Raw genomic sequence first — 20,530 nt, 5'->3', positions numbered from 1 at the left:
AGGGATGTTTCAATTTTGACCGTCTTCTGCAGAAATTCTTTACCAAGACTGTCTCTGTTTACTGTTTAGCTTAACCACAGTAATTTTGCTATGGGACCAAGATTTTACATGAAGTTTCCCTGATTGATATTTTTTCTAAGATACCTTCATTATTCATTATTCCATCTACTGGAAGATTATCATTAATTTTTCTAGATGTTAGTTCAAAAGCACCATGCTCAATTTTGGCTATCATTTCGAAAAAAAAAAATAAAAACCATCTTGTTTATAATGGTGTTCTTCATGATAAGTTTTTTTATGATCCAGTAGTCTTCAGAATTGGCAACTTTGTAATTTGAAGACTTGGTGGACAGATGTTTCATTATTGTTGAGAGTACAGATTATTTTCCTACGTTTAATCATAGTTGCTGTAGTTACAGTCAATGCAAAAAATTGCACTATTCAGTATGGATTTTTTTGTTGTTGTTTTTTGGTTTTGTTTTGTTTTTTTTTTTTTTTTAAAGTTTCCTGCCAGTTCTGTTTAGTTTGCTCATACCACACGACATTCTCCTGCTTTTTCTTGGTGTTCTTTTTCTCGTGGTTTGAGGTTGGGGTGATGGATGGTAACAGTTTAATAGACAAGAATGGCTCTCTTCATCTGGATAAACTTACTTCATAAGTACGAACACGTGTTCCTGCATTCTCTAGTAGATCAGTGTAGCTTTTCAGCTCGAATATTTTTAAATCTCCATCAATGAACAACTGTCTAATTTCTATTGGCGAATCCTGCTTTCCTTGCTTTCAGACATGAGTTGCTTGCTGCTTCTCTCAGCCTCAAAGTAACAAGTCTGTTGTTTACCTTTACTTCATGGTTTTGCATGTCTGTTTGAAGAGACATGCTTATGTTCCTGAGTGGTGGTGGTGTTTATTTTAGTTACTATTAGTACCATGGTGAAGTTTCTTTCTTGATGTTCATAAAACAATGCTATTTCAAAAATGTAAGTCTTAGACAATGCCTGTATTACTGTGCTTGATTGCTCACGCATTCAAAGTGTAAATATTATAAGGACTTGTCTCCAGTTAACTTAAATATTCTGCTGCCTGGAATGACCTTTTGAATTTTCTCGCTAAAACAAACAGAAATATCCCACAGTTTATCCCCTAGAACTTTTAATAATAATAATAATGCATTAGACTTCAAAATCTGATGTTTGTGTAACTGCTGTTTCAGCTCAGCTCTGTACGGCAGTTTTGAAATCTGAAATGTACAATAATACCTGGTTATCATTTGAGCTTTTTCAAGATATTCCACAGACTTGAAGTATCAGACTCCAAAGGTAAAAGTTTAAATGAAGTTTCTTAGAGGAATTTTTAGTTGTCACAAATGCCAAAGATGTTTGGAAGGAAGATGTTTGTCGTCACATAGGAGCTTTGCAGTAAGTGTTCTAGTACCTGCCAGTCTGTATCAGTAGAAACTGTGCCTCCTCCCCGCTCCAGAATTTGCCATTATTAGAACCTTTCCCTTGCACAGTTTGTTTCAAAGGGACTGCAAAGTCTGAAGTCAGCTCCTGTGACTGCAGCTTGAGGCATCCTGCTCAGTTGTGTTGCAATCCACAACAATTAGTTCCAGATGAGAATAATCAAAAAGAAAATAATGAGGATTTGAGCCACATCTCATGCTACTCTGGTTAAATAAGCTAGCTCTATGAAGATAAACCTATTATGTAAATTGTAAAGCAGTATCAGGAAGCACCTGGATCAGCAGTTATTTCTAATTTTTATGGCTGTTTCTGTTTAAAGGAATAAAATGTCTCTCTGGTTGTGTAACTTTATTTAGCATAGTAAGGAAGCAGCACCGAGTTCCTCAGCCTCTTCAATAGTCTCATCTGAATGAGGTTGTGTGCTAACTTCACTCTACTGTATGCGTAACTGTATGCAATAATTAAATATTAGATAAGAAACAAATCAGTAGGAGAACTTGTATTTTACTACAACACTTCATTTCAATTCTCCAAATGGTTTCTTCACTCGACTCACAAGTAAGAGACTAGTCAATTATTGATCAATGTTCTTCATTGTAGTACCGTCTGTGAAGATGCACGTGTAATCTTTACTGGTATTTGTTAATATCTTTTTAGATAATTCTTAAGTCTTGATTAGCTGAATTTCACAGAAAGGTTAAGTGCTGTCCAATGAAGAATAGTGGCATTATTTCAAACAAAGTATTTTTGTCCAGAGCGCCCGGTTCATTGCCACTGTTAGAGATGAGCTATCGTGCTTCTCTGCTATAGCTTATTGCTGTTCATGAGTGTGGAAATCTTTATGCCCTTATGATGTAAAAGACTGCCAGGCATCTTTAAAGAAAGGCCACTTGTTTCTCAAATGTTGACAATCCCATGAATATGTAAGGCTTCATTTCTATCGTAATGCAAGAGGGGACAGGCAGAAACTCAGATTTTCTCCCTCAACAAATAAAACTTTTGGTTTAGAGGGAGCTGTAAAAAAAAAAAAAAAAAAAAAAAAAAAAAAAAACACCTATGAAACAGAAGCTGAATTGCTGAATTCTTCTTCTGTCCAGTAAAGAAAGGTAGGTCAGGAGGGGAGATTCCTGTCATGATGACATGAGAGTAGGATTTGGGGAGCTGATTGCTAGGGGACAATGAGATGGTATAGTCTCTGGAAAGTTTTGACGCACTGGCTAAATTCCAAGGCATTATCATTTTAAATGTACTTAAGTTATTGCTTGGGTTACTTAAGAGATTTATATTATATATAAAAGAAATAAAACATATAGGGTATTGGTTTTATTTCTTTTTTTTTATTCCTATATTTGGGCAGTATTGGTGCTTTGAAGGTAATCTTTAGAAGCTAGCTGAATGTTCATCAGTTAGGAAGCAATCTGATTTTCTTTCTCAACATTAGCCTTTTACCTCTAACTATCAGTATTTTCAAGGCGTTCACTACAGTCACTTTATTTTATCCAATATGTCAAATAGTTGTAGATTATTCCAGGGGGAATTAAATAAATGAGCAACATTCTATACTGTCGTTTCATTTCCCCAGATATTCAAGTGACTTTGAAAAGTGATGTATTGAAGGCTTCAGTCCCTTGCTAAAGGGGAGATCAAAGGAATACTCCTGTAAAGTTGTTCCTTCTTAAATAACAGGGAAGAGAAGAAAGAATAATCAGGCGCTACATATAATACAGACTTCTTTTACACTAATTCTAAAAATGTGGTTTTCAGGTTCATTGAGCCTGATATACCACTGCAAGTACCTTTTATTGTGACATTAATAGCCCTTTCAAGATCTAATTAAGTTAGCTGAAGGTTTATATAACTGAAGGTTATATAACTATTATGAATATATAAATTAACAGCCCTTTAAGGATAAATGATTGAGCTGCTGCTGATAAAGCTATTCACGTGCACATGTACCTCCAGTTGTTTTTTCCATGTCTTGTTTCTTTTCTTTTAATAAGCCTCTGGATCAGGAGTCCACTGGTCCGTATACTTTTTCAGAATACTGCCATAAACTACATTCAGTTCATTGATTAGCAGCTAATGAAGCTTGTTACAAATCATTACTGTCAAAGCTGCTAAAATGCCGAGTTTGGCTTTGGAAGCTCGAAAATGTGAACTGCTTATGCAAATTCAAAACAGCATGAGTATCAGTTCTGATTTGTATCCTGCAACATCTGAACAACCACAAGCAAAGGTCAAATCAATTATTTTCTGCTTGGTGACCACTGAATCTTGGCATTTTAAGTTTTTAATTGATACCAGGATTTTATAAAATATAGTTTAATGCTGAGCTTCTGGAAAAACATAGCTTTCCTAAATCTGCAAAAGTTGTTCAAGATTCTCATAAAAATACTTTATTTATTTTTTCTGAGATTTGTTGCTTTTATTCCCAAGAATATATATATATATATTTTTTTTTTGTTAAGGCAGATAATTAAAATTTGACCACAGTACTTGCTAGTGCAAATAGCTTAACTCTATGAAAGTCATCAAAATTGTGCAGGTTTGTCAGCTATAAGTTAACTTAAGAATAAAATACAATCTGGGGTTGCTCTGCTTTGTTCAAAACTGTGTTGGTAGTTCATGTGATAAACTTTAGACTTTGTTCAGAAAGAGTGCTCTTGTTTAAAGTCTTCAACCACCATTACAGGCAAAGAAAATTTGATGGATCTTGGCATTCTATGTCTGTAATTAACATCAGGATTTTGTAAATCATGTCATATCCTTAAGAACTATAAATTGCCTTTATATTCTTAAGTATTGTGTTCGTTTTCTTTTGGTGTACTGAATTGTGAAGCCTAGATGCTAGGCTAAGATAACATTTTAATGTGTGAATATTTTTCATATTTTTTTGCTGTCTTTAGGAAATCTTTGTCAAACAGTATTAACTTTGTTAAATTTAAATTAATGCAGACAGCTCATATAAAGACACTCGTATGTAAAGCACAGCATGTGTAATTTACTAAAATGCAGAAGTTAATATGAAGAGTTTTAGGAAAAAGGAATTACATCAAGTGCAATTTAATTGATTTTAAAATCATTTTATTTCAAAGGGAGGTTTGATATTTTTTTCAAAAGCAATCTCTTTTTGGTTGTGCAGAGTTCTCACTGTTATGAGCTTTCATTATGATCTCACTGTTACAGGAGGTAGAATAGGTTCCACACACCATATTTCATCAATTACTTTTTGCTTTCAGTAGTACACTTTTCCTTATATAAGACTTTAATAAGCGTGATAATGTGATGCTATTACTAATTATATCTTTAACTTATCTGTATTAAGATACATTTTTGGAACTTGGTGAGCTATTTGCTTTTAGGCTGGTTCTATTTTTTTATTTATTTATTGTTTTCTAATTTCATTATGCCCAATTCTTTGTTTTGTTCCATCAATGCTACTAAAATCTGTCTTCTGGAGTGCTACTCACTTACCTATATGAATGTTGCTGGATGTAATACTACATATAAGCAATCAAATAGTGGCAAAACTATTGGTTAGTTTTGTTGGTTACCAAACTACATAGCAGCTGAAATATCATACCATAAAATGTTTTAATAATCTGATGAATAGTAATGAACCTTTCTGTAAATTCCATAATAAATTTGAAAATATTCAGTCTTTCACATCTGTAAACATGGAGTGTTGCAGTTATTTCGGGGTCATAATTTCCATCATGTTCAGTTTCTTTTCTGTTTTTTAAAAATGTTTGTTATAAACAGTGACAAAATTATAAGTGAAAAACAATGAATATTTATTTATTTATTTATTTATTTATTTTGGAAGTCTGACATGAAGTAGAAATCTTTCTACTCTCAGACAGTTAGAACACAACAGAAATGCCAAAGATCTGGAGATGGACTTTGCAATTGATGTTTTGGGCAAAACTTGCTAAAAGATGCTGCTGATGATACTGTCTGGTGTTTGGGGGTTTTTACTGTTGGTTGATATGTTGTTGTTGTTAGTGGTTTTTGTTGTTCTTTACACTGTTTTCTCTTCATGTTTTTCTTTGTATTCTTTCTCACTTTAGTTTAAAAGCAAGCTCTCAAACATTTCAAGTCTTTTTTTCTTTCCTTCAATGATTATATCCAAAACCTAAGGATTTGGGTTGATTTTTATGAAAACTGTGTTAAGTCATAGACTGAGCTTATGTAATCAAACAGCTGTTATTACCTATGTTCTGTGCAAAATCTAAAGAATCTTCTATTGGAAAATGCTAGTTAGGTATTTAGTGAGACCAATGTTATTAACGCCTCTGGTCACTCTTTAATTTCACTTGAGGCATTCACAAAGACAAACGTGTTTTGGCATGATGTTTGGCGTGCAATTTTCAAGTCACAGCAAAGGAAAATAGCTCTCAGCAGCCAGGAGGTTAGAGATCCATTTGAGAAGCTGTCGACACCTTGTTGAGATTTTCTGTAAGGAAGACTTAAGCACAGGGCCAGTCACTATGCTGGCTGTCAGGGGAGGCTCTGGTCAAACAGCTTTACTGTTTCTGACACAGCAAACGACACGGTATCAATTGCTCCAACCAGGAAGGAGAATAGCTAAAGTAAGAGATGCAGGGTTTGCTTTTACATAGCAGTAGCTGGGAGGACTTGAAGAGTTATCCTTTTAGTCAGAATTGCACATTGAGATAATAATGCAAATGTAGTGAATTCCCATGCATTATCAACTCTGAAATAATGCTTTTCTGAAGGCACTGAAACAATTGTGCAGAGAAGAAACCCTAATCATTATGGTTCTGTTTGTGGTTTTTTTTTTGTTGTTTGTTTGTTTGTTTGTTTGTTTTAATGACATGACTGCATTTACAATTTATTTTCATTGTAAGCCTGGAAATAGATAGTTGAGGAGCATACCTAAAAAAGGGCAGTGTTCCAGTAAATGTCATCAGAATTTTAGCACAGTCAATGTGTTTCTAAGGAACGCTTGAACTCTTTGATATTGCCATTTGCTCTGCAGAAGCTGTTCTGTTGGAAGAGTTTTGGCTGATTTCTGCAGGATAAAGCAAACTTGTCCTGTGAGAGGATTTATTCTGTTTATTCGTGTAGCCCTGAAGGCTTGAAAGCACACTGCTATGGAGTACACTGAAATAACTGTTTTACATTCTTCAAAAAAGGAATGACTGGAGGACAAAAAAAAAAAAAAAAGTAATATTGCACTGTTTTACTTAGCAAAATTGTTGATAAGTAGGATGGCAGAAAACATTCATTTTACCTGTTCTCATTGCTCATCTTTTTGTACTCTGTTCACTTCCCAGATTTCTGTTCTGTGCCCTCTTCACTGTATTTTCTTGTTACAAAGACCTTGGTATGAAGGAGGCTTCCTTGCACAGGAATACAATTTTGCTTGTATATGGATCTCCAAATTTACAGCCTTGGCCATTAGAATTTAATAAAAACAAATCCATATATCAGTGGAGAATGTGAACAGCAAGTGTACTTAGCTCTGCAACCTTACAAAATTGTATATTTCAAAAGAGCATTAATCTAGGCAAGGAAGGGCAGAAATATGCATAGAAATGTATTAAAGAGTGGCAAATGGTACTTCTCATAAATAGGCTCTTTTTGTACATAAAAAAAAGTCCGAATGAGTAACCCCTGAGGAAATCAATTCCCAAATGGCTCCTATAATCCTCAGAGGCCAACTCAGTGCTCTTTTAGCTCTAATTGTATTGACAGCTGGGTAGTTCCAACTTTATAGCAATTTATCTTCCTACTGAATATTTATTGAGAGTTTTCTTGTAATAGTATTGACCATACGTTAACAAAGAAGCAGCGGATAATAGCAAAAGTCCTGCAGTCCTGACAGATGTGCTCTCGGTGTGGGAGCTTTTGCTAACAGCAATGGGCCTTAAGGCATATGCACGACAAAATAAAACAATACTTTGTATAAAAATATAGCATTAGCTAAGTGGATAAAGTTAGCAAATCATTTATATTCAGTTCCTGATTTTTAAACCAGATTGTCATGGTAAATTTTATCACATATAAATTTTGTCTATAAATACATGGTAAATTGTACACATATAAAATTTTGTGGAGATAAACATGCAGAACTAAAATTCAAAGCAAATGCTGAGAGCACTGTGTTTTTTTCATAAGATTATTCCAAAAGATAAGTTATTGTAAAAATAATAATAATCTTGTTGTACTTTTTTTTGTCATTCTTTGTCAAAAATTTTCTTTAAATAGTATGATAAATTCATTGAAAATTAGGATCTGACACGCAGCAGAAACGAGACTTCACTTAAGAGTGACAAAAAGTTTGCAATGATCCTACAGTATAACTCTGTGGAGGGTTCTGCTTGAATCTGAGGAGCACAAATACTGAAGCAGTGAGCAGTGGGGTCTTTTTCTTTCTTTCTCTCTTTCTCTCTTTCTCTCTTTCTCTCTTTCCCTCCTCTTTCTCTCTCTCTCCTCTCCCTCTTTCTCCTTCTTTCCTCTCTTTCTCCTCTTTCTCTCTTTCTCTCTTTCTCTCTTTCTCTCTCTTCCCTCTCTCTTTCTCCTCTTTCTCTCTTTCTCCTCTTTCCTTCTCTCTTCTCTCTTCTCTTCTCTCTTTCTTCTCTCTCTTTCTCTCTTTCTTCTCTCTTTCTCTCTCTCTTTCTCTCTCTTCTCTCTCTTCTCTCTCTCTCTCTTTCTTTCCTCTCTTTCTCTCTTTCTTTCCTCCTTTCCTCCTTTCCTCCTTTCCTCCTTTCCTCCCTTTCCTCCTTTCCTCCTTTCCTCCTTTCCTCCTTTCCTCCTTTCCTCCTTTCCTCCTTTCCTCCTTTCCTCCTTTCCTCCTTTCTTTCTTTTTTTCCCCTTTTAAACAATTTAAATGTATTATGTGGAACAAACTATTTTTTCCCAGAGAAGACTGAGAGATCCAGGTTGTCCTCTTTTTCATCTTTCATGTCTCTTGCAACCCCTTCTTCCAGATAAAGACAGTGGAAACATTTGGGCCTGGAGGTGAAAGAACTGTTCGGAATCCTTTGTAAGATGTAGTAGTGTGCTGCTTGATTGGAGGAGTGTGAGCAGGACGAGGTGTGCGTTTGTATGCATGCGCTGCATGTACCTGATCTCAGTTTTGTATCCCAGTCATCTGCAAGGAGTCTGAAATACTGATACTGAGATTAATCTTAAAATCTTCCAATCTGGGGTAAAATTAAGGAAACCTTCATTTATAAAACCTTTCATAGTGCTTTTTAGATTTTACCGATGACCCTAGACTGCATGCTAATAGGATCAGTGTCTTGTGGCCAGTACTACCTGCAGCTCACTCCTCATTGTGAATGTGCAGTTTGTGCTGATTGCCTTTTCTCAGAAGATACTTAGCAAAGTAGTGTGCTATGTCTGCATGTTATCAGGCAAGCGCAGACATTTGAGCATCTCATTGTAAGACTTGATTTTTTGTCTCTTAAAATACTGCTCATGTGGATACAGCGAAGGTTATCGTCTTCGTAGACAAGGTATTAAGACGCTATTAGTTTTAAAACAAAAAAATCTGTAATGACCAAGTGTGGATTTCAGTAACAGAGTAGCTTTTCTTCAGAAAACAAACAACTATCTCCCTCTAGGAATATGTTCTCCAAACAGGGTTTTTTATATTGATCACCTGAGCAGACCTTTTTGTCTTTTCCTCTTTTTTGTTTATGAAAACCTGCTCTGTTGTCATTCAGCACTCTATTGCTAATTTCTTTTGTATGGCAGACACTTGGACCAGTAAACACAGCAATTCAATTTTGCATAGTGACTGCTGCCTCAGTGACCTTTATACTTAGTTATGGTGTGTGCATATTAAATGTTAATATTCGTATTTGATCCAAGTCATTCACCAAACTTTTGGCAGGAACTAGGAAGGTAAAACATTCCTTTACATAATCAGTTCAGCAATAGTCATCTCTATTCATTGCAACTGAGATATTCTGTTATTGTAGTACTTCACCTTACCTCACTCATTCGTACCCTCTGCATTGTCTGTAGAAGTTTCACTGAAACTTCTGAAACTCCTGACTATGCCTAAATTACCAGTCATTTAGTTTCTTCCAGCAAGTTAGAAATAAAGACTCAGTCCAGTAATGTAGCAGGCTAAAACTCATCCCCCATTTGCTGAACAATTTTGAAAATATTAGAGCCTTATGAGGCATTTTGATTCTGGACCTTCTTCATTAAACTCAAAGCTGTGACATTTCGTTTTTCCTCTAGCTCCTGGCTCCCCTGCTCCCAGGTTTGGGCCCATGTTCCATAAGTAGTTCTGCTTTTATCTGTGACACAAACCCTAGTTTGTGCTGCAGTATGTTCAGCAAGGCATTTCCATCTGCTAGATTTACTTCAGAACTTGAGCAGTTCATGAGGAAATGAACCTAGCAATGGCAAACTGGTTTGGAACTTCATAGCTGAATGCTATGAAAAGAACAGAAATTTTTATTTAAATTCTAGTCTTGAATTCCAAGTCTAGCATCCTGCTTTGAGAATAAACATTTTAGCTTTACGAAGTCCTGTAGCACAACAACAAAGTGACTGTTAGATATAAAGACTTGGGAACTGTTTACATGAAGCAGGAACGAAGGGCAACAAGGAGCCCATAAAGGGGATCCTTTATGCTCAGCCCCTCCTCTTTCCCGGATTAAACTTCCCCAGTTCCTTTAGTTGTTCCTCATCAGGCATATTCTGCAAGCACTTCACAAGCCTTGTTGCCCTTCTTTGGACCTGCTCCAGCACCTCAATGTCCTTTCTGTGGTGAGGTGCCCAAAACTGAACACAGTACTCAAGGTGAGGCCTCACCAGTGCTGAGTAGAGGGGCAGGATGACTTCTCTATTCCTGCTCACCACACCATTCCTGATACAAGCCAGGATGCCAAAGGTCTCTATCTAGCTGGTTTTCTTCCTCATTGTCTCATCTTCTGTGACGTAGGGATGGTTTGCTCCTGCACCTTTAAAATAACTTCCTTAAAGTATTCCTGGCCTTCCTGGGTTCCCATGCCTTTCAGAGCTACCTCCTAAGGGCATCTCTCAACCGTGGTCCAAAAGAGACTGAAGTCTGCCTTCCGAAAGTCCAAGGTGGCAGTTCTGCTGACTCCCCTCTGTGCTTCAACAAGGATAAAAAAATCTATCATTTTGCAATCACTTTGCCCCAGACAGCCTCCAACCTTTACGTCCTCCGCAAGAACTTCCCTGTTCCTTGTTCCCTGACTTCACCAGCTGTCAAGAAATTATCTCCCATACACTCTAGTAACCTTCAGAACTGTTCCCTTTCTCCTGTCTTATAATTCCAGCAGATGGCTAGGAAGTTGAAGTCCCCCATGAGAACAAGGAGTAAAAACTGTGATACCTCACCCAACTATCTGTAAAGTATCTTATCCACCTCTTCATTGGTTGGGAGGCCTGTAGCAAACTGCCACGGTGATGTCACTCTTATTTATCTTCGCTTTTATTCTGATTCATAAGCTCACAACTCACCATCATTAATTTTCAGACATGCGCAATTTTTCCTAACGTAGAAGGCCACACCACTGCCTTTCCTGCCTTGCCTCTCTCATTTGAAAAGTCAGTAGCCATCCATCAAGGTGCTCCAGCTGTGTGAATCATCCTACTATGTTTCTGTGATGGTGACTGTATCATAGTTTTCTGACTGCACAGTGTCCTCCAGCTCCTCCAGGTTGTTATCCATGCTGCATGCATTAGTGTAAATGCACCTGAGCTGGGCCACCTTCTGATTGAGAGAAGCCCTAATACCCTCTTGACCATACTCAGGTGTTTTCATAGTAAGCAACCTCACACCAATTCTTGTGTTCTTCCTACAAAAAGATGTGTTGTCCTCCTCCTTCACCAAAACACAAGACTGTGGGATATTACTTGCACATCCCCTTACCACAAACACTAGCATGTTACCTACAGGCTCCTTTCTACTGACCTTGGTTTCACCCCCTCCCCTCCCTTTCATACCTAGTTTAAAGTTCCATCAGTGAACCCTGCCAGCTCCCATCGTAAAATGACCTTTTGAGAAAATAGCAAAAAAATCTCTAAAAAAGATTGTGTTGTAAAGGATTGTTTTTCTTTAGTTGTGGATGTTGTTGATAATTCAAGAGAATTAAATTTCAAAGAAAAAGGACAGCCTAGACAGCTCATGAAGTGTCTTAAAACAATAAAGGCAGTGAGAAATTCACCATATCCGGGGAAGCCTGCATTACAGAAGTTATTAATCCATCTTGTGAAAGGGTAAGGATGGCATTCCTAGGTTTGATGTGCAGAAGGCTATGGTGCCTATATGCATAATCACCAGTAATCTATACTCATGTAGTTGTAGATCTCATGAAAACAGCAAATACTATAGATGTATTAACAGTCTACAGCAAATGATTTACTTTTATTTTTCTCAAATACAATGAGCTGTGCTTTCTGAACTATTTTTTTTTTTTTTTTTTTTTAAAGAAAGTGTTAGTATCTTCTAGCAGCCCGTTTTCCTAAGACAGCATCTTACAGACCTTACACATACAAGCAGCTTTAATCTCAGTTTCTTGGGCATCTGTCATTAACTGTATTCTGCCTGTGGATCAGAAGAAAATCGGATTAGAAGTGGGCAAGGAATTCTTAAGAGTGTTTTACCTTTAGAGAGAGATATTAATGTTGATTTGATTTTAGGCTGTTGTGTTTTATGACTTGCATTTTGATTATATCTGATTAACTTAGGGGAAGGCTATGAAAGATGAAAGATTAAGTCATGCTAGTTTGAAAGAGATAAAGGATGATAGATGAGAAGAACTAAATAACCCACTTGACCAAGCTAATACACTCAGTAATCATTAGCCACTTGCATGATGCTCATCATACTTTATCTGCAAATAAGCAACACAAACTTGATTTATAAATACTTCTCTTTTTTTTTTTTTTCAAATAAAAACACTGTAAACACTGTTAACTGTCTGCTTTGATTTCAAATCGCATTTAATTTTATTATTCTGTTGGCTAAGAGGTATTTGGGAATATGATAGTAAGTCCTCAAGACTTTCTAAATTAAAGCACAAATACTTATTTTTCAAAAAAATTGGATGGTGTTCTTGTGATCATCTGTATACTGTCTGTGCAGAATTAGCAATTTGACATTGTCAAAATCAAAAAGCCAAAAATTACCCTGGAGAAGTAACTCAAATAAATCCTTGTAATTAAGAATTAAGGAGACTCCAGCATTAGTTGGTAATATTTCTTATGAGGGAAGAATAAACAAACAAAAAAACCTGTCCTCACAGACATCTGTCACAAATCTAAAGGATTTATAAGAATAATTGTATAACCTGTACACAGTTATGGCCTGTAACTATCAAAATGTAGACAGGAAATGCATCCAGAAGCTCTGACAGTTGTCTCCATTTTAAATTGTGACTGGATTTGAGAAACCAGGATGATTAGGTCAACCTCACTGGGCTACGTTTATAGAAACCAAGGTGATGTCTTCCCAGCGTTGGGATTTGTTTGAATTCTGTATCTATACTTGATGTTCTAGTCCTCTGAACAATTCAAAACTGTTGTTTTAATTGCATCTTTTTTAGTATATCACCATCTACACTTCTAAATTGTGTTTATCCTGCATTCAAGAGCTATCAACAGTGAGTTAAATGTTGTTAAGTTCAAATAATACTATTTTGAAAGTTCCAGTCTGGTAAATGTCACGAGGTTCTTCTTTAAAGTCTGGATTGACCTGGGCAATGAAGTACCCTTTTTTTAGAAAGAACAGCTTTGAATGTAGTCCCCAAGGGTAATTATAATTTTCTGGAACTTATTAGCATTCAAAGCAGCATAGGTAGAAGAGCAATATGAGCCTTGGGAGCCAACTTGAGGGGACAGTAGTGCATATATTATTGTAGCTGTGCAATAATATTTAGCTGTATAAAGGGATGCATTGCAAAAAATATTTTTGACTAATCCAAGTATTTTCTTGTAATTTTTCTGCTATAACATGTTCACAGAATCACAGAAGTGTAGGGGCTGGAAGGGACTTCCAGAGATCGACTTCAGCCCCCCTGCTGGGGGTCCCCTATATCAGGCATTCATTTATTATGTAGTGAGATTAGATTTTTCACTGTAGATTTAAAAGTAAAAGTTGTAGTTCACTTAGTATGGAAAGTTAAATTACAGTAAACATCAAGCAGTTTGACTGAGCCAGATGTAATTATTCATCCAGCTTTCACTTGATTGTATTTAGTTTCCTTAATTTCAAAGTTTTCATGGCCTGCTCTCATTTTACTCCTTTTGGCATTAGTGGCTGATCTTCACTGGGATTTGATTGACTCATTCTACTAGCTGGTTTGGAAAACATCACTGTATGTTTAATATTCTACAATTTCAAATCCTTACAGTAATGGTAGCTGCTTTATTCCAAAGAAGTCTATATTGTTTTACATGGAAAAAAATTGAGTAGATAGGCTTTTCCAAGGAATCTCTATGACTACTTTCAATTTGAAGTAATGTCTTAGCAGCATCTGGAAATGTATCCCAGCCATCTTAAGAAGTTTAGAACAAGATCGTACAGTTCTTACACTAATTTTGTTGCTTCAGATGGGGTATTTGAAACCAAGCTGTAAGATTGTGGGATGTGCAGTCTGAAAATTAGATTCTTAAGTTTATAGATATACACTATCTTATGATATAATTATAAATGGTGTGAGCAAGCTATATGGGAAATGAAAGTCCTTAGAAGATATTGTAAGATACATTGTAATGATCCAACAGATTCCTATCAACAGGATTCAACACAGATGTAATAATGCATAAACAGCCACGTTTTCAGGCTGGCACTTATTACCTTTTGCATTCTCCTTCTTTCTCATGAAGACTGTTTTACTCAAGGGTAATAACATATACTTAGAAATCTTTATGAAAAAACTTTCACCCTTCCTTTGCTCTCTGTGAGTCTTAATTGTGTTCTCACTAGGGTGGAAGTAATACAGAAATATGATATGTGAGTGATGAGTTGCTTCTGAGAAGTCCTAGGCAGGATACTGCCATTAATGGTAATAACAGATGTACGTAGCCAGCAGTAAATGGGTTGCCAAGCATCTGAGACTTATTATCTGGAGGCTCACCATGTATCCATGTTTCTCATAGCAATGGAATATGGACACTGAATGAAACTGGAGGTCAGAGAAACTGTGAAACAGTGAAGCTGTTCAATTGTAAGTTATCCGTCTTGTATAGAAACAAAATACTGGGATGGTGTTCTGTATTTAGATAAAATTAAATATAATCAATCTTCCCTGTGGAAACTAGAGGACAGTGCATGACTTTTTTGCCTTCTTATTCTGTTTGCAAACTTCTCTAAGATCTGCCTTTAATTGGAATTTGAAAATTTCAAAATAGAAAGTAGTTTTTCTTACTGTGTGTCAGTATGTCAGTGCTCCTTAAAGCTCAGAAATAACCCTGGAGAAATCTTAATTGCTGTATTTATGAGAGACTTTAACTTTGAACAACATGGGAATAGTCGTATGTAAATAAAATCGACTGGAGTATACTTTCCTATCTCTTTATGTAATTTTGTAAATTCCTACTTCAGTGTAAAGACAACAAAATTTGGGAATTAGCTTTATTGCTCATCTCTTTTTATCTACTGTTACAATATACTACATTCAAAGTTTAAATTGAATAAGATAACATTATTAGGAAGAGAGCAAGTGGTCATTTGTTCAGGCTTTTTTATTTCTAAGCAATGAGGATGTTTATTTACGGCAAGGTCAGAAAAATTGGAAGGAATTTAATATCTCAAGATAATTTGATAATTATCTTCTGTAGAATAAAATAAAACACATATGGTAGTTATGAACTGTAATGTAAGTCCCAGGAATGCATTATGCTCATACAAGGGAGCATTTCTGTTAGAATGTCAGATAACGTTTGATGTTTTTTTTAAAGAGAGGCATAGGAACACATTATGCTGGTAGCCTCATAAACATGATGAAGGATTAGGAGCATATGGTGTAGAGATACACTTGTGAGTTAGTTTCTCTGTGTTCTTTCCCCTCAGCTCAAAAATCAGTGATGGACAATGCTTCTCATCTCATCCAAACTTTTACTTCCCCAGACCACCTCCTAATGCTTTTCCAGATGTGTTGAAAAGGCAAAACATTTGAACTGGAAGTCTCCCTAGAAAATTTCTCCTCAGTCTGTCAAAATATTTTTCTTTGGTAGAACACTGAATGTTCCTCTTATTTTTCTATTACTTTCTTCTATTTAACAATTCTCACACTTCTATACTCACTTTGCTATTCTAATGAATACGGAGCAAGGTTTTATCACAGCATGGGCAGGCATAACATCAGATCATTTCTAAACTTTAGTAAATGGCTACAACAGTGTCCAGTGCCAGTAATTAAACTTGATTGAATGGGCAGTCTCCTATCTCTAAAATATGACTAATTCAAATGGGATAATATTCTAGCAGTACTACCTATTGTCATTTGGTTTAAATGAAAACACATGCCCCTTAGATGTACTCATCTCAATTCATACTTTAAATGTTCTTATTTATCTTGTAAAAGATTAGCTATGTCTTATACAAGATCCAGCAGCAGAGGTGGTTTAGTATGAAATGGATACATACATCCAGCCTTATACTCTTTGCCATGTTTTCTGTGGTGTCTTTTAAAGGAAACTAGTGATGTAGTATGTTTACTGTTGATGAAAACAAAAGAAAGTATGCAGGAGGAAAGGTGCTTATGTGGAGGATGGCTTCATGATCTCCATGTTTTGTGATGTTTTATTTAAATATTAATCTTAATTTAGTTTTTTAGAGACTATGGACTGGCATTTGCTTTGCTGTTAAGTCTGACCATGTGTCAAAGCCAATGGGAAGAGCTGAGATTAGCGTGAAAGGAGACTGAATATGCAATCATCCTCAAATGAGCTAGCTTCTCACAGCCAAGAATCAAATGTGACCATTCCATTTTTTCTTCCAAGTCTTAAGGTAATGATCTCGTTAATATATCCAATTGGAAATTATACTGATGCATTGGTTTCATCTAAAGATCTATTTTAAAGTTAATTATATCCCTTGTGTGACAGGTCTGGTAAAGACTGTGAAAACTGTGTTGGAAAAAAGCACTGTATTAATTATGTTAAAAAAAAAAAAACAAAAAACTAGCTGTAGCATCAGTTGACCATTCAAATGCAGAAATGCTTTGAGAAGCTGCTGAATAGAGCCCATCAACATAGGAATAAGAGCAATTTCTCTTGATGTTACCTTACAAATACAATTCAGCCACTCAAAGTCTTGTCTAACATTTGAAATTTCAATTATTTACTTCCAAATGACGTCCAAATACAAATGCAATCAATTACCTACAATAGTTCAATCTTACTATAAAAATAAGGAACTGCTTGTCTTAGAGGGCAAAAGCTGAATTTTTATTTTGTTTGTTCCTGTTTAGCTGTTCAATTTTAAACATTTCAAAACTAAAATCTCAACAGCTCCCCAGACGCTAAACTTTATCTAGGTTCAGTCTGTACATTGATCTTTTCTAGCAGGGATGACAAATCATCAAAGTTGGCATGACCTTCACCAAAGGAAGGTCATGCCTAACTAATCTTGTGGCCTTCTATGATGGAGTGACGGCATTGGTGGACGAAGGGAAGGCGACCGATGTCATTTACCTGGACCTGAGCAAGGCCTTTGACATGGTCCCCCACCACATCCTCATCTCCAAATTGGAGGGAAGTGGATTTGATGGGTGGACGACCCGATGGATAAGCAATTGGTTGAAAGGCCGCAGACAGAGGGTGGTGGTCAATGGCTCTATGTCCAGGTGGAGGCCGGTAACAAGTGGTGTCCCCCAAGGGTCTGTCTTGGGACCGGTGCTCTTTAACATCTTTATTAATGACATCGATGAGGGAATTGAGTGCACCCTCAGCAAGTTTGCTGACGACACCAAGCTGAGTGGTGCGGTTGATACAGTGGAAGGAAGGGATGCCATTCAGAGGGACCTCGACAGGCTGGAGGGCTGGGCTCGGGTGAACCTGATGAGGTTCAACACGGCAAAGTGCAAGGTTTTGCATTTGGGCCGGAAGAACCCCAGGCACCTGTACAGGCTGGGAGGAGCGGTCCTTGAGAGCAGCTCGGCAGAGAAGGACCTGGGGGTCCTGATGGACGAGAGACTGAATATGAGCCAGCAGTGCGCTCTGGCAGCTCAAAAGGCAAATGGGATCCTGGGCTCCATCAGGAGAGGGGTGGCCAGCAGGGACAGGGAGGTGATTGTCCCTCTCTACACGGCTCTTGTGAGGCCCCATCTGGAGTACTGTGTCCAGGTGTGGAGCCCTCAGTACAAGAAAGACATTGAGATTTTGGAAAGGGTCCAGAGGAGGGCGACTAAGATGATCAAGGGGCTGGAGCACCTCCCCTATGAGGACAGGCTGAGGGAGTTGGGCTTGTTCAGCCTGGAGAAGAGAAGGCTGCGGGGTGACCTCATTGCAGCCTATCAATACCTGAAGGGAACCTACACCCAGGAGGGGAGTAAACTCTTCAAAAGGGCTGACAACAGCAGGACTAGGGGAAATGGTTTTAAGTTGAAGGAGGGAAGATTTAGGTTAGATGTTAGGGGGAAGTTCTTTACTAGGAGAGTGGTTAGGCCCTGGAACGGGCTGCCCAGGGAGGTTGTGGATGCCCCGTCCTTGGACGTGTTTAAGGCCAGGTTGGACGGGGTCCTGGGCAACCTGATCTGAATATGTATGTTGGTGGCCCTGCTAGGCAGGGGGGTTGGAACTACATGATCCTTGGGGTCCCTTCCAACCCGGGTGATTCTGTGATTCTGTGATCTGTGATCATGCAAAAAACTGGGCTAAACTAAAAATCAGCTGAAGATTTTTCCATTGCTTATTTGAAACGTTAACAAAAATTTTATTTATGATGAAGGAAAGTGACCACAGCCTAAAATTGTGGTCCAACAGGAAAAAAAAAAACCAAAAACATTCTAACATCTTTGTGATTAAAATGTACAATATAATACACCTTTCTTGTCAATCTTATTCCATTCTTTAATTCTTAACTTTATTGCTAGAGTATTTGACTGTGATTACAACTGTAATAACGATCATATAACAGAAAAGGAAATCCTATCTGAGCTTTCCCTTCTGAGTGCAAAAGTAGGGTGAATTGGTGACTTGAAAGCCCAAGGAAAATGGTGAATAGAATTACTTTCTAACAGCAACACGGATTGGATTGGGCTGAAGAAGATGATCTCATTTCACGATTTTGTTGTTGGGCTGTTAAAACTGAAATAATAAAGACAACAGTGTTAGTGACAGTTAAACATCAGTAAAAATGAATGTTTAAAAAAATGCAATAGTATTGGTGACAGAATTAAATACTCTCCCATGAGTACATACAGCAGTTATAAAAATAAACTAATATTGTTCTGTGAATTACAAAACTAGCCTTATTTTGTTCAAAATTCTGGCAGATTATCAGTGGTGCTGGATTTTGCTCTTCTAAAACAAGGATTTGTGGAAGAAACATCTGTAAAATAAGAAGCCACTGGTGTAGTTAGTAACTCCGGGCATAGGCATTGGCTTAGACTTAGGACATCTTTGAGAGAATGACCAATCAGGATTGATGTCCACTGAGTAGCTCATGTATGAGGAAAATGAAGGCTGAATGTAAGGAGAAACATCATGCAGTTAAACTGTGCAAACAGAATCAGATTTTGCTTACTGGCCTGACTGGGATTGGGTTTCTGTCTCCTCTCTCTCTTCAATTGCTTGAAAATGTCTCTTTTGTCAGAATTGCACAGACAACAGTAGGCTTTCCATACTTTCTTTTTAGACAAACCAAAGCAATATTAGCAAACAACTTATAAAATTCATTTCTCATTTGAGTGGTATTCCTTAGTGCTATAACAAGACTCAGTATGCAAAGCTGCAGTCCTGAATAATTTTGCAGTCATGTCCCATCTTTTAAATGAAATATAAAATTGTAGAGACAATTTGTGCTCGTGAATAATTCAACCCCAGTTGTTTCAGGGCTCTTTTTCTAAAGTTTGCTTTGTTTCTGTGATGGTATATATAGCAGGCTCAAACATTCAGGTTTTTTTTTGGTTGCTTGAAGATAAGATACAGCGGTATTTTCTAACCAACACCAGACCATTGCTACATCTTATTAGCCTATGCTTCACCACGTGAGCTTCCTCATTTCAGGAATAGATGCAGGAGTTCCTTTAAGTTGTTTTCAATATAATCTGAAATTCAATGAAAGATGTTTTAGGCAAGGATGCATCTCTTGTTGATAAATTCTTTATGGTCCAGCTAGTTAGATAAAGGCTGGCTAGGGAGTAATAAAATACAATGATCAATTTAAAATTTGGCTTATACAGCAATTTATTATTGTAAGTTAGACAGAACTATATTTGCAATGTCTAGAAAACAGATAAAATATGAATGGTAAAATGTTAATGCTTTGTCTAAGAAGTACTTAACATGTACTTAACAACACTGGTTTATCTTGTTTAGCAAACCTGTGTTAATCAAAATCTCAGCACCAGCAGGTTGAAGTTATCCAAAGTAAAAATTAACAGCGCTTTCCAATGTAAAATGTGTTTCTTCTTTTTTTGATGTAAGAAATAATGACAGAAATCTTCCTCTAAATTTTACTCTTAAACAGCCATTAACTATTCCAAGGGTCATCAAATTTTGTATGAATTCAATAGAATTGGGTTTGTTAATACATTGAAAGGTTATGTGGAAAATTTTCTGCTCTGAGGGTTTATGCAGGTAGAAGATGACCACGAATTATTTGTTACTCTCTTTCAATTTTGTTGGGTGGACCAGTCTCGTAAATAAAGTCTACATCATTTTCTCATCTTCTACTTTCTCTGTCTCTGTTTAAGAACTGTAATGTTTGTGTCAGCTGGTATCAACAAGGGGAATAACTTAGAAATGTTCTGACAGTCTCCTACTTCTAACAGGTCCTGATCCAGAAATTAAAGTGTAACCTAAATAATTCTCATGTGAAGAATATGTCCTTTAGAAAAGACCTTCAGTGCCATTCACCATTGAGAATGTTGATGCTTTAAAGA

At 36.8% G+C, this 20,530-nt stretch overlaps 2 protein-coding genes across 5 annotated transcripts in view; one reads left to right on the top strand and one right to left on the bottom strand.

Moving 5' to 3' along the window:
• LOC125691903 (bifunctional heparan sulfate N-deacetylase/N-sulfotransferase 3) overlaps nucleotides 1-20,530 on the top strand; it is a 415,179-nt gene that overhangs the window by 173,383 nt on the left and 221,266 nt on the right. The window lies entirely within an intron of this gene.
• LOC125691909 (uncharacterized) overlaps nucleotides 17,032-20,530 on the bottom strand; it is a 178,565-nt gene continuing 175,066 nt past the window's right edge. Inside the window, exon 2 of the mRNA XM_048941876.1 lies at nucleotides 17,032-18,173. Coding sequence (XP_048797833.1) covers nucleotides 17,043-17,750 — 708 coding nt within the window. The 5' untranslated portion in view covers nucleotides 17,751-18,173 and the 3' untranslated portion in view covers nucleotides 17,032-17,042. The remainder of the gene's footprint in view (nucleotides 18,174-20,530) is intronic.

This window comes from Lagopus muta, chromosome 4, assembly GCF_023343835.1.
Source record: "Lagopus muta isolate bLagMut1 chromosome 4, bLagMut1 primary, whole genome shotgun sequence".
Classification (NCBI taxonomy): Eukaryota; Metazoa; Chordata; class Aves; order Galliformes; family Phasianidae; genus Lagopus; species Lagopus muta.
The sequence above is the reverse complement of the archived record's forward strand: the minus strand, read 5'-3'. Positions and strand labels throughout refer to the sequence as shown.